The following is a 13427-nucleotide window of genomic DNA, read 5'->3' on the forward strand; positions in this document are numbered from 1 at the left end:
ATTTGATGACAATGAAAATTGGATTTTAAAGAATATAAAAATTAATCATCTTGGCTAAATATCAGGTAGCATTTCCTAACTTGTCACGAAGGACCTCAGTCAATATAGCTGGTATCCCAGCCTGGATTCGAACCGAGCACCTCCCCCGAATACAAATCAAAAGCATTATCGCTTGAGTCAGCTTAATCTTTTTTTTTTAATTCGCTTAGTGGGGGCTGAGTCTATCTGGGTCCACTCAGCACGGCGGCCACTGATTGGCCTATTGCACCTGCCCCAGGTGATTATTATGATGATGGAGAATTTGGTGGAATGAAGATTGGCAGGGGAAGCCGAAGTACTCGGAGAAAAAACCTGCCCAAACGCCACTTTGTCCACCACAAATCTCACTTAACCAGACCCGGGATCGAACCCTGGTCGCCGCGGTGGGAAGCCAGCGACTAACCTCTTCAGCTTTGGTGCGGCCATAGAGTCAGCTTGGCCGGTGTCTAAGAGAAACTTCATTAACCATCTCTTTAATATTATATTGTAAATATAGAAAGGCAAGATTTTAACACTGATGTTTTCCTACTCAGACAGAGAGGCCAGCTGCCGCCTGTTCGCATGAGATCAAGTCGCATCTGCTACAAGACTGACGTCGCTGCAGAGACAATGGGATGAAAAAGCCGAAATTGGTCAAAGGAGCGTGAATCCGGGAAGCAGTTTCTTAGAATTCTCTAATCCCATCAGTCGTTTTGAGAGAGGATTACGGTGAACAAAAGAGAAATATTTCCTTACACCGCAACCAGCCAAGTGCCGTAGCACAGATGATGACCAAAAAAGTAAAAACCCAGGATGTGATACTGTGCTGCCTGGTCATAGATACAGATCCTTTAACGACGCTGTCAGTAACTCAGATTATAGGCGTCACATCATAGCCTGGAGGGACTGGTGAATACCACGAAAACCTCATTTAGGATAGTTGAGTCTCCTTGTACATCTAGAATATGTCTTCAGCGATGTTTCTCGGTAAGACGTTAAGAGAAATACACAAAATTTAGCATCTTACATCACATGAAATACGCACACACACACAAAAATTATACAGTGTGTTGCAATTATGGAGAAACGTAACTGACCTTCTGAAGTCCCGGCTCCAGCAAGCGTATATGACAGGATTCATACTGGAGTTGATCCATCCAAGCCACGTCACTACAGCGGACACCAGTTCCTCGTTCCAGATGCACTGCTGGCAAAACCCTGAGAGTAGGTTCACCACGAAGAACGGAGACCAACACACGATAAACACCCCCATTACGATTCCCAACGTCTTCGCCGCTTTCTTCTCCTTAGCAAATTTTGCAAGTTTCCTACTTAAAGAGAAATTCTTAGACATTGTCTTGCTATTAGTGTTCCCAGATATAATTCTGGTTGATGAAAGTCTTGTCAAACCATTATTCTGGTGATGATGATGTTGATGGTGATGATGGTGATGATGCGGTGGTGATAAAGTGTCAGCAGGATCTAGAATTTCAGCTGGAAGTTCATCAGGCGTCCCTCCACTTCCGGTACTGTACATATGTCTGTCATCCACAACAGTACTTCCACTGTTTGTGGAGCTGGTATTGTTTCCTCCTCTGTGGATCCTGAGTGTGAGTTCCAGTTCGCCTGAAGCCATCATGACTTGCTTTGACCCTAGCTTCAGTGATCTAGTCTGAATCACAGCGGCTCTGTATATTCTGTAGTACGTAAACACCATAACAAATAAGGGCAGATAGAAGGATATAGTTGACGAAAACACCAGGTAGCCCAGATGATCCGTGAAAGGACATTTGAAGGCAGGCACGACTTCTGTGCGTACCGCCCTCCACCAAACTATAGCAGGGAAGGAAATAGCTCCAGAACAAACCCAAACAGCGGCAATAAGTAATGCAGCTCTTTTCACAGTCATTTTTGTAGGATACGTGAAAGGGTCTGTAATTGCCCAGTAACGGTCAAGAGAAATCACACAAAGATTAAGTATAGAAGCTGTACTGAAGAGGACATCTAATGATCTCCATACATCACACCAATCCATACCAAAGAACCATCTGTTTTCTAGGACCTCATACACAGCACTGAAGGGCATTACGACAAGCCCCACTAGGCAATCCGCAACGGCCAATGAAGTTATGAAGTAGTTAGTGGCTGTGTGCAAGTACCTCTCTCTGATGACAGCCAGAATGACAAGCATGTTGCCGAACACAGTGGCCACTGAGAAGAGCAGGAGGAGAGCGGCCAGGGGTGCCCGCTTTTGAAGAAGGTCCCAGGTCACATCACTTTCATTTGATGTGTTAGGATCGAGTGTGAAATTTGTATCAATTTTGATGTTTCCGATCGTGACGACATCGGTGAAAGTCTCTTCTGATGTTGACCAGTTGTGCTGGGTGCCAGCGGCAAAATTCCAATCGATAGAGCCATCTGCCGATGCTTCTTCCTCGTCGAACCAGGCCTCTATCAAGCTTCCGTTCATGGTAGAGCTTAGTTGACAAACATTACATACGATTGTGGTTACAGTCTTTTGTCGAGTGCAGTTCCGTACTGTTCTATAGAGTAATTTGTGAACTTACATTCGTAACTCTATTTGAATTGAAGTGTCATAGGATGAATAGAGTCTCTGGAATTCGATTCTGTATCTTGTCTACTGGCTCAGCAAATTTATCTTGCATTTCAGTCAATATTAGCGGCTTTAATACAATTTCGTGCTTCTATTAAAAGGATATTAGAAAATAAACTTTGTCAGATATTACTTACTTATCAGTTTAAATATCACATTTGTAATAAAAAATCAAAATATCCAATTAAACTTTTTTATATACTCCCAAAACACGCCCCAAAAATTCACTATATTTCACGATCGACAATTTCTGTAGTCTTTCTTCTCTGCTTGTAATTTTCTCTTGAAAATATTTATGATTTAATTTATTTACTATATTTCCCATTAAACCACATCACTCTTAAAAATGTTGCTTTCACCATTCTCAAAATAAATCATCTGTAATTACCTCAGTCCAAAATATTCTTCGGTCATCAAAATACTTAATACCACAGTGTCCATAAAAATTCTACTAATTCCAGATATAACACAAATAGTTCATCTTAATAATATCCATCATCGTGTTAATTCTAATGTTCGCTTCCTTCTTAACAAAAATTTTTTCAGCAATTTCTAAAACTAAACCACTTACACGACAAAATTTTCTTCTATGAAAATGATAATTATAATTTCGTATGCGAAGTACAAACACTAAATCACCAAAACGATTAATAATTTTCATGAAGAGACATGTTCATTCTTCAGTTTAAAACAACAACACTTTAAACATTTCCACCATAATAACGCTTTTCATTTGGAATAACAATAAAATTGTCAACTTGCGAGCGACCTCTACATTCACTGCCCAAACACTGCGCTTGAATGGGTGTAGTTAATGAAGAGGGGATGGTTCAACCACTACAGCTCAACGGGACCAATACGTCGGCCCAACAAGAACAACACAACAGTACACACAATTCGAAATAATATCTGAAAGTTGACAGTTCACTGCGATATATGTAGAAACCCTTACAGGGGATATATTGGCTTCCGAAACCGTGTTTGAACTTCATGTATCGGATCTTGAATGAAGTGATGTTGATCTTGTAGTCTGCATTGGAAGTACGTGGTCTGAAGGTTAATATGTATGTATGTGTGTGTATTGTAAAGAAATGTAACCATTCGTACCAATTTGTATGACAATGATGTATGTCTGACACGCAACACTTTTCATAGTTTGGCACCAAGAACACATCACTGAGTCAAGGACAAGTTAGTCTGTATCGCACGCGAACCCACCTTACGGTGTTAACGATATTCTGTTCCGAATTGTCGAAGAGCTTTCTGAAGGTGTCTTATTTTATCTCATCTTACTCACATATCGTATGGGATACGTGGAATCGTTATAAGTTAATAAAAATCTGGTATTTAATAATTAGACTGAAAATAATTCAGAACCAAAATACAAATAACACATTATTTAACTATTTTTATGTAGATATTCTCGTAATTACATAAACGACAACGATTTCATATAATTGTATTATTATATATGTATTAAATAATTAAAAATGTTAAATAACATCAATAAATTTAAATGATATTCATTACAAGAGGTCACACGTTTTAAATATATAAAATTCTGTTTTATTTCTAACAAAAGTCTAATATTTTCTCTCTAAAGCTTTCGCAAATAAAATAATTATAAAGAGAGTGTCCAAACGAGTCTAAACAGAACCGAGTAACGTCACTTTATCCTTATTTATATGGCCATATTACATCAGTCAGACGAAGTTTTGTTGAAGTAACGACTTCACGCGTACGAGTCACGATAATTCAAGGTCGAGCGGCGCAGCTATGTGCTACAAGTGTAACGCAGGCCAGTAGCCTACAGACTGAGGCGTCCTAACTACCCCGAGAAGAGAGTCGGGCCCTCGCGCCGTCGCGCACTGCGGCTGGGAACTCCCTTCTCCTCCGCATGACACAGCCCGGCGTCAGCATCTTCATGATGTTTTGGAAACAACATCATCAACAACAATTCAATAAATAGTAACTCTTGTTCCAAAATGGTGTTGGGAACAAAATAAGAACGTCAACACCAATGAAGCACACATTTTCCAGAAGTGTTTTTTGATGTTCTGCACCCCGCACTACTTCTCACATTCACCGTTAGAAGTCAACAGTAACTTGCAAGATTGTCTACACGTAAAGCTCTGTACTGCCTGAGATTTTTCACGGTTTTCCTTAGTCCCTCGGTCAGCCCACGATCTCTCCATTCCAAATCCTTTACAATTTATCGTCATTTACGTAGCACCCTACAATCTGGCTTTATATAGTCGTGATCCTGAAAGGGCCTTTAAAGAAGACACAAAAAAAAAGCTTTAAAGCAAGGTGGTTAGTATATGTACCACTTGTTTGAACATTAAAAAGAACTCTGCCTTCTGCCCACACAGTGTATCTGTGTTTTCCGTATGATTCTCACAGTAAACAGCGACTGTTTCCCTAAACAGCATTAACCGGTTGGGCTTTGTAACGGAGACGTAACGTGTTTCCTGTGAGGTACGGACTGAATTGCTATATATTCTGCCCACACAGTGTATCTGTATGTTCCTTATGGTTCTCACAGTAAACAGCGACTGTTTCTCTAAACAGCATTAACTGGTTTGTCGTTGTTATGGAGGAGCGGTGTTTTCTGTGAGGTACGAACTCAGTTATTAAATATTATTGGGACTACCTTCAGCCTTCAAAACCAAGTATCTCAGTGTATAACTGGGCCACCCTCTTCCTGCGGGATATAAACACGGGGACCTGGTCCGCCAGGTTGGGGAAGTCTCGAACCTGAGACAGTAAAATATGGTCATGAGTCCCGAGGGACTCGGGCCCGAGAATGATTGCGCTGGCTAGGACCAACAGCAATTATAAACGACAAACCCGTCTTCTCGTCAGAGAGGGTGCCCCACAACAACAAACCCGCAACTGTCTAATACAAATCTGGTCTTGGGCCCCAGATGGGGGCTTGACACCAAGACAGACTGGCCGACTGACCGTCTGTCGTATCGTAAGGTTCACTCTACTGTACCGGCCCCAGATGATAGATGATGGTGATTGTAGAGCAATTGATGGAATGAAGTTTGGCAGGAGAAACCGAAGTTCTTGGAGAAAAACTACCCTAGGCCCACTTTGGCCACCACAAATCCCACATAACCTGAGCTATGGCGCGGCCTTTCATGCTTCTAAGAGTTAACTAATTTTAACATTTACTTGGATATTTTAACTTAAATTTTCCACTTCGAAAGGGTACGTTTCCTCTTCGTCAGCTTTGCACAAACTTTGGCCTTCTACTCTTAGCTTCAAGAGCGCCCCAACTGTGCATTACATTCACATTATCATGGTCTTCGTGTCCAGGCACCATAATATTAGAGACTAATTAAAATGTGGAGGTAAATCTCCATGCATTCACCTAAGCACTGAACATACGTGTAAGGGTCAGTATTCACCATCCATCCGCTTCCATCCCGATTATCCTGATTTACATTTCCACCCTGATGATTGGAGCAACTGTTAGCTTTGAGATGCTAATAGCTACCAGACTACACGACATCACAGTGAACGGTTGGGCATAATGGTAACGCTTCTGATTCATATGATGGAGGAATTAATTTAGAATCTCCGACGGGACACAGGTATTCCTCGCTGGTATTTCGTGGGTTTCTTCCGTCACTCCAAGAAATTTCTCGATATTTCATCGATTATACCACGACCGCTTCCTTACAAATCCTTTCCAAATCATTACAAACGTGCTATCTACTATTTCACTTTATAATACGGCTACTAAAATAACCCATACCCATATAAACGGTGTCACATCCCAGAAGGTACCAGACTTCATAACATTGCATCTATCACAGTACACCACATTTCTGAGCAGATGCGCTGAGAACCGGGTTAGCTCAGTCGGTACAGCAACTAGGCTACGGGCTGGACGACCACAGATTCGAGGTTCTATTCTCGGCTGGGGCAAAACATTTTCTTTCCTCCACAGTATCCAACCCGGTTCTCCGACCTATCCAGCCTCCTACACAATGGATATCGGGAGGCTGTTCCCCCGAAGTTAAAGTGGGCTGGAACGAGAAGCTCACCAATCACCGAAGTGAGAACCAATACCTCCACTCTCCCATAAGTCTTCATAGCATGGTACTTAATTAATTAACAACTTTAACTTCGTTGGATTTGAGGTTCTTACGGCTGCTGTAACGCCTCGTAGTCCTGAGGAACATGTGGTTTCCATCTTCAGGGTCACAGAGGAAGCTGCCTGTTTCTGTAGATTTCGTGCCTGGCTTGCTCTTCGGCGCTAAAGACGGAAAGGGGAACTTTGAGCTCTCTCCCCAGGAGCCCTCAGTCTGCAATTATTCCCTTACCTTTTACCCGGATGCCATCAGCAGTTGATGCCCCTAGAAGCCTGCTATGTCACTTACGTGTCAGTTGATACATTTCTGTCACCTGACTGATGTGTAGAATTTGCTCAGTGTGGCACGTCCATTTGTGCATCTGTTACCTCTCTGATTAGATCCCTGAAACTTGTATTCCAAGTTCAACACAGGACGTCAGTTTACAGCTTAACTGTCTCCATCTCTCAAGCTCCAACTTGAGTCATGACACCGTAAGCACATTTGGCCTTATCGGTCAGACTAGTTCCTGACTAATGAATATTGACTGATATTCCTCCGGGGATATGCACTATAGCAGAATGTTATCTGACCACACGCCTTACATACCGAGGGCAAAAACGCGTGGAGTTATCGTCCACGCCCCCTCCTCCCATGGTCTCTAGGCACAGGAATAACTTCTTAGTCTCGTATCACTACATCAGTGTTAAAACAGTTTAAGATTTCCAGAGAAGGTTGTGCTCACAATCTACTAAAATAAGGGGGTCTGTGTAAGTGTTCTAGTGGTCAGAGTTCCTGGCTACAGATCCAGAGGTCCCGGGTTCGATTCCCGGCGCTACCAGATTTTCTGAGAAGTAGTGGGTCTGGAACGGGGTCCACTCAGCCTCGTGAGGATAACTGAGGAGCTATTACAAGCAAATAGCGGCTCCGGTCTAGAAAACAGAGATTGACGGCCGTGGCGAACCGTTGCGCTAACCACGTGACACCCCTCTATTCGCAAAAGTTGGCACTAACTTCGCCGACAAGCAGCGGTCGCTCGGTCGGTATAGTTTGCTTGCGGACTAAACCCACGGAGTTTTTTGTGTAATCAACATATAAAGATTCTACCGTTAACGCAACAATTGTTTATTAACATATGTACCACTACATGTTTCGACCCAAACGGGTCATCCTCAGGTGCTGCAAGTCTCAGACACTGAACCACTGAACTGCAACTCTCGCATTCTCTTTATATACACGTACATATGGTTCACGAAAGGTAACTTTCTTTATATATTCAGTTCATCAACAAGACTATACCAGCCTAGACATTGATTCAAACAAGAATCATACATGCGATAAAACAGTAAGAATAACAATTAGGTAAAAATTAAATTTAACAATTGATTTTTAAAAACATTGTGAGCTGTGACGAGCTTCATGTCTGTTGTTGCAGTAGACCACGCACAGCCTTCATCAGATTCTTCTCTTATTTGCTGTGTTCTCACCGCCATCTGTGAGCCGATTGTCAAGGTAATGTGGAACCCTCAACGTCTCACAACCCTATGGGCCTTCACGGCCTGGTACAGGGTTAGCTTTACTTTACTTTTATTAGAATATACAAAACTAGCATTTTGCCTGTGGTCCTGTATTGGTGTGAAACTTAGTCTCTGACATTAAGGGAGGAACACTGACTGAGAACAGTGTGTTGAGAAGAATATTTGAACCGAAGAGGGATGAAGTGAGAGGAGGTAGGAGAAAACTGCATAATGAGGAGCTTCATAACTTATACTCTTCTCCAAATATAATTAGAATGATCATGTCTAGGAGGATGAGATGGGCAGGGCATGTAGCGCGAATGGGGAAGAGTAATGTATGTAGGATATTGTTGGGAAAGCCAAAAGGAAATTGACCACTGGGAAGACTAAGGCGTAGGTGGGTGGACAATATTAAAATGGATCTTAGAGAGATAGGATGGGATGGGATGGATTGGATTCATCTGGCTTACGATAGGAACCAGTAGAGGGCTCTTGAGAACACGGTAATGAACCTTCGGGTTCCATAAAATGCTGGGAAATTCTTAAGTAGCTGCAGATTTGGCTCTCCTCAAGAAGGGCTCAGCTCCGTAAGTAAGTAAACCGCTGTGTTGCTGTCAATATGTTAACGTTTCCTAGAGAATGAACCCCTCCCCTTCCATATTGTCGGATGCCAATTTACGGTTAATGTTGTGTAGTCTATTTATGCGGAGCACTTCCCTGCTTGGTTTATGCTACTGTAAGCAATTCCGTTTTGTGTACGCAAGCCTAAGGCATCCATTGCCAATAGAAATAAACTTCATAAAAATTTTCTAAATGGTTCTGACGATGGTGTATAACACTCAGAATTACTGGGTTTTTGGATTTTGCACATCGTCCGGTATTCTGAAGAACATAACGTTTCGGAAACTCGATTTGTTTCCTTCCTCAGGTGACGGCTGATAGAAACCGACTTTGTTGAGTCCGTTAGAAAGAGCTGACCTCAGTCACTTAATCTTCCGCTTATATTAAGAAATATACAAATTCTGTGACGTGCATTTATGCTCCATTAACACAAACATATTGCATTAAATATAATACAGTTGTACCGAACAAATTGTTCGAAACAATAACGCTTCTGACTTTCATCCTGAAGATATCTGGTTCGAATCTAGACTGGGGTACCGACTATCCTGAGGTGTATCGTGGCTTCCTTCAAAGAAATGTTGGGATAGTACCTCACATTAAGCTGTGACCGCTTCCTTCCTCATCCTTTCCAGTTCATTATTCTCTCACACTACCATTCGAAGCTATATAATGTAGCATGTAGACCTGTGCTAAGTAATGACTCTGTAAACAACGGCCGTTGCTGGGTAATGACTGCAACAGATTCGTAACACACACCAATGGAGTAAGTAGGACGCAGTGTTCTCTACGAGATCCACGAGAGAGCTATGTGACGCAACAGTAGAGGAACTGTTGGGAGAGGTGTTCTCTACGCGGTCCGTGCCGAGGGCATATAAGAAGACCACAGTACGGATACGGTCATGGGTTCTGACGGGTTCAGAAACCAAGAACGACTGTGTTGGTGAGGGTCAACGAAAATTTACTGGACTGGACTCGAGAATTCAGTTAAACAGAAGAGTAGGAGGTTTGTGTGAGATGGCCGTCAGTCTGGAAGTTACTCATGAGACAGTCGCCGACCAATAAAGACGTGAACACGGAAGCTGAGGAAGCTACGGCATTAGAAGCCGATACCAGGCGACAGCCAGTGAAGATACAACAGACTGAGAAACTTAGTGCGTCCTGTAGTGAACTGTATATAGTATGTGAATTAGCGATAGTGCTATAGTTACTTGTATTTACGATCTGTGTTTAATAAATCCAATTACAAGTTCAAACCCCCGTCTATAGTCACGCATACACTTGAGAGTATACTGAAAGAGTGTTACTATGTATATCATGAATGTCATCTGCTTCTTGCTAATCTATTGCTTGGGTTAGACCCTGAACGTGGAGGCAGAATGTCCCCTTGGTAAGTCAGTGGGCTTCTACCGGACTACACGGCGTCAAATCCTATAATACAGTACTTTTCATAGTCACCACTGTGCCAATCTCAAATTCGACGTAAATAAGTAAACATTTAGCTCAAGAAAACTGTAGGAAGGAAAATTTCCGATGTTTTGTAAAATGTAAACATTAAGGGTAATTAAGATTACAAAGCGAGCATTTGGGAAATACACTCTTCCTCCACTCTTGTTAATTTCGCAGCTTGACTGTGTATTCGTGATCGCTGTATTTCCCATTTCACCGGCTGATGAGCTCCGGTCGCTCTGGGGAGGTGTGAAACGCAGCACCCCCCATTAATCACCGCATCATCGAGCGGGTTAACTCAGCCTTCCGCAACACAGCACTTCTCCCGGAAGGGGGAAAAAAGATCCTCCACGCCAACGTTGGCATTTTACAAAACGTCAGTCAATTACATAAGCATGAACTGTCTTTCTTTTAAATAACTTGACTAATGTCCGTAAGGTTCATAATTCAATTAAGTTTAAATAAATTAATCAACCGTCTGTCACTAACTGAAGTAGCAACTTAAACTGTCATGCTATTTAAACGAATCAAAATACTTGCATAAAAGTAATCAGTAATGTCAATATATCACTGAAGATTTTCACAAAACTTTCTTGCAGATTTCAATTTAATTTGTTTTATTGGTTTAAACTGTTTGAATTTAATCCGTCAAATATGAGGCTTGTTCAAATGAAAACCGTTTGGGTACTGTTGTGGGACAAGTTGTGAGGGTCGGTGAAAGTACAGTATGCGACAAAAATTTCAGTAATGAAACTAGCGCATCTCGAACGCACAAGTGCGTTTGTCGACGGGGCATAGCTCCAGCCGCACGTGTTCCCAGTATTGAAAAGCTAGTTGTGTTGTGTTGTGTTGGAAATGGGTCTGTCGACGGAGGAAAAAGTATTCATAGTTGAGTATTATTTCCCCTCATACAGAAGTGGTCGCCAGACAACTCGCTTCCTTGGTTTTGAGAGGCCAGATGTTATCGTCCAGAAACCTCTACATAGTTCACGTGTGACTACATGGTGTGCCGTCTCAGCACACGATATATTAGGCCCCTATTTCATTGAGGATGAGGAAGGCAATGCTCTTACCGTCACCCAAGATGCTACAGGGACATGGCGATCGGACCATTTCTTCAGGATTTGAGAAGGTTCTGTCATGCAAGGAGCCTTCAAATGAATAGACAGTGGTATCAACAGGACGTCTTTTCATTTCAGTACTGTAATTTTGACGCATACTGTAGTTCCCATGGGCGATGAGTCAGGCATCCTATTGGCGCACTAACCAATGAAACCCTCTCCAAAGAAAATCCCTGGATTTGTGATAGAACCACTGAACCACTTCGACCCAGCCCAACATGCGAATGGTTTTCATTTGAACAACTCTCATAGCTAATTTAATATAAATGGGTGATGATTCATAACCATCAGAGCATAACAAAGGATTAATCTAGTTATATACTTACTTATGGAACTGAGCCTTTCTTGAGGAGAAGCCAAATCTTCAGCTACTCAAGAACTTCCCAGCATTTTATGGAACCCGAAGGTTCATTAACGTGTTCACAAGAGCCCTCCACTGGTCCCTATCCTGAGCCAGATCGATCGAATCCATCCCATCCTATCTCTGTAAGATTCACTTTAATATTGTCCACCCACCCTCGTCTTGGTCTTCCCAGTGACCTCCTTCCTTCTGGCTTTCCCACCAATATGCTATATTCATTCATCTTCTCCACCATTCGTACTACATGTCCTGCCTTCTCATCCTCCCTGACTTGATTATTCTAATTATACTTGGAGAAGAGCACAAGTTATGAAGATCCTCATTATGTAATTTTCTACAGTCTCCTATTATAAAAAAAAATGTGCGTTATGTTAATTTTATCCTGGATAATGTCCGTTGTTTGAAGTATATTTGGATATAAAATATACATCAGAGCATCGTAATTGCAGTTCCAATCATGAGTTAAAAATAGACTGTAGCAAACTTCCACGATGACCTAATGAACGGGCCATAATTTGATAATAACGCACTACGAGAATTGTTTCATACCCATAATACTGCATTGTTTTGAGGCATGTGCCGAAACTTTCGGTCAATAACATTTGGAGAAATTGCCTTATTTTAGGGCACCAATTTCTCAGTGATCAATAAAACATCCCATATAAGAATTACTCAGTAAACGCCGTGTGCGTTTCCAACGCGCTTTAAGCTTATCCTTGAGAACAAACATTTTCTACCAGATAGAGAATGCTTTCCTCCTGGAATGGTACTTCTAATCTGAATGAAATGTTTTCATGTTCGCACTGTTGTACTCCACAGATATACCGTGGTGATTCGACTAGCTGAGGCCAAATGCCTTCACACTACACGAAGTAACTCTGATGCAGCGTACGAAGTGTGTGACGTACACATTTGCTCAGAGAAATGACGAAACACCTGTTACCGTGGCCAGTGTTCCGGTTGAGACTCGATCTGAGAACTTGCAGAATACCAGTGTAAAGCGTGACCGCTAAGAAAACCCTCTCGGCTGCTTCCTTGACTTACCCTTCGACTTGGGCCGCGCCATAGCTCAAGCGGTTAGTCGCTGGCTTCCCACCGCGGCGGCCCGGGTTCGATCCCGGGTCTGGTCAAGTGGGATTTGTGGTGGACAAAGTGTCGCTGGGGCAGGTTTTCTCCGAGTACTCCGGTTTCCCTTGCCAGTCTTCACTCCACAAATTGCTCCACAATCACGCTCACCTATCATCTGGACCTCGTACAATAGGCCAGATGTGGCTGCAGTACAAGGGACTTAGTCCCACCCCACTAGCAATGAAAAAAATACCCTTCGACTCTGAATACTGAGTCAGACTTAACGGCATCACATCCCAGAAAATTGTACTCTTAACTAATAAAGTAACTTATTAGGTGCAGAGGGTTCTTTCCCGGGGATAATCGGCCGGGGCGTGAAGCTGACCATTGACCAACTTGTTCCGAAGACAAGAATATCTCAACTCCCTTTACTAACTCAACTAATTAAATAACTGTATGACTGATTTGAAAACATTAAACTTCTGAACTAACAAACCAACAAATTCCTTGCTGTTTACAGAAGTTATGAGTCAGTATAGCGACTGGGCTGGAAGACCGAGGGGTCGGAGTTCA

General features: G+C 42.3%; 1 protein-coding gene across 1 annotated transcript; it reads right to left on the reverse strand.

Annotated features, from left to right (window-relative positions):
* Positions 1-1033: 1033 nt before the first annotated feature.
* LOC111870828 (dopamine receptor 2) lies at positions 1034-3933 on the reverse strand. The gene has a single exon (XM_023863397.2). The coding sequence runs from the start codon at positions 2486-2488 to the stop codon at positions 1034-1036; it is 1455 nt and encodes a 484-aa protein (XP_023719165.1). The 5' UTR covers positions 2489-3933.
* Between the last annotated feature and the right edge of the window lie 9494 nt (positions 3934-13427).

This window comes from Cryptotermes secundus, unplaced genomic scaffold (assembly GCF_002891405.2).
Source record: "Cryptotermes secundus unplaced genomic scaffold, Csec_1.0 scaffold632, whole genome shotgun sequence".
Taxonomy (NCBI): Eukaryota; Metazoa; Arthropoda; class Insecta; order Blattodea; family Kalotermitidae; genus Cryptotermes; species Cryptotermes secundus.

Coding starts and splice junctions, on each gene's coding strand:
- LOC111870828 (XM_023863397.2), bottom strand. CDS start 2,488: ATGAACGGAAGCTTGATAGAGGCCTGGTTCGACGAGGAAGAAGCATCG.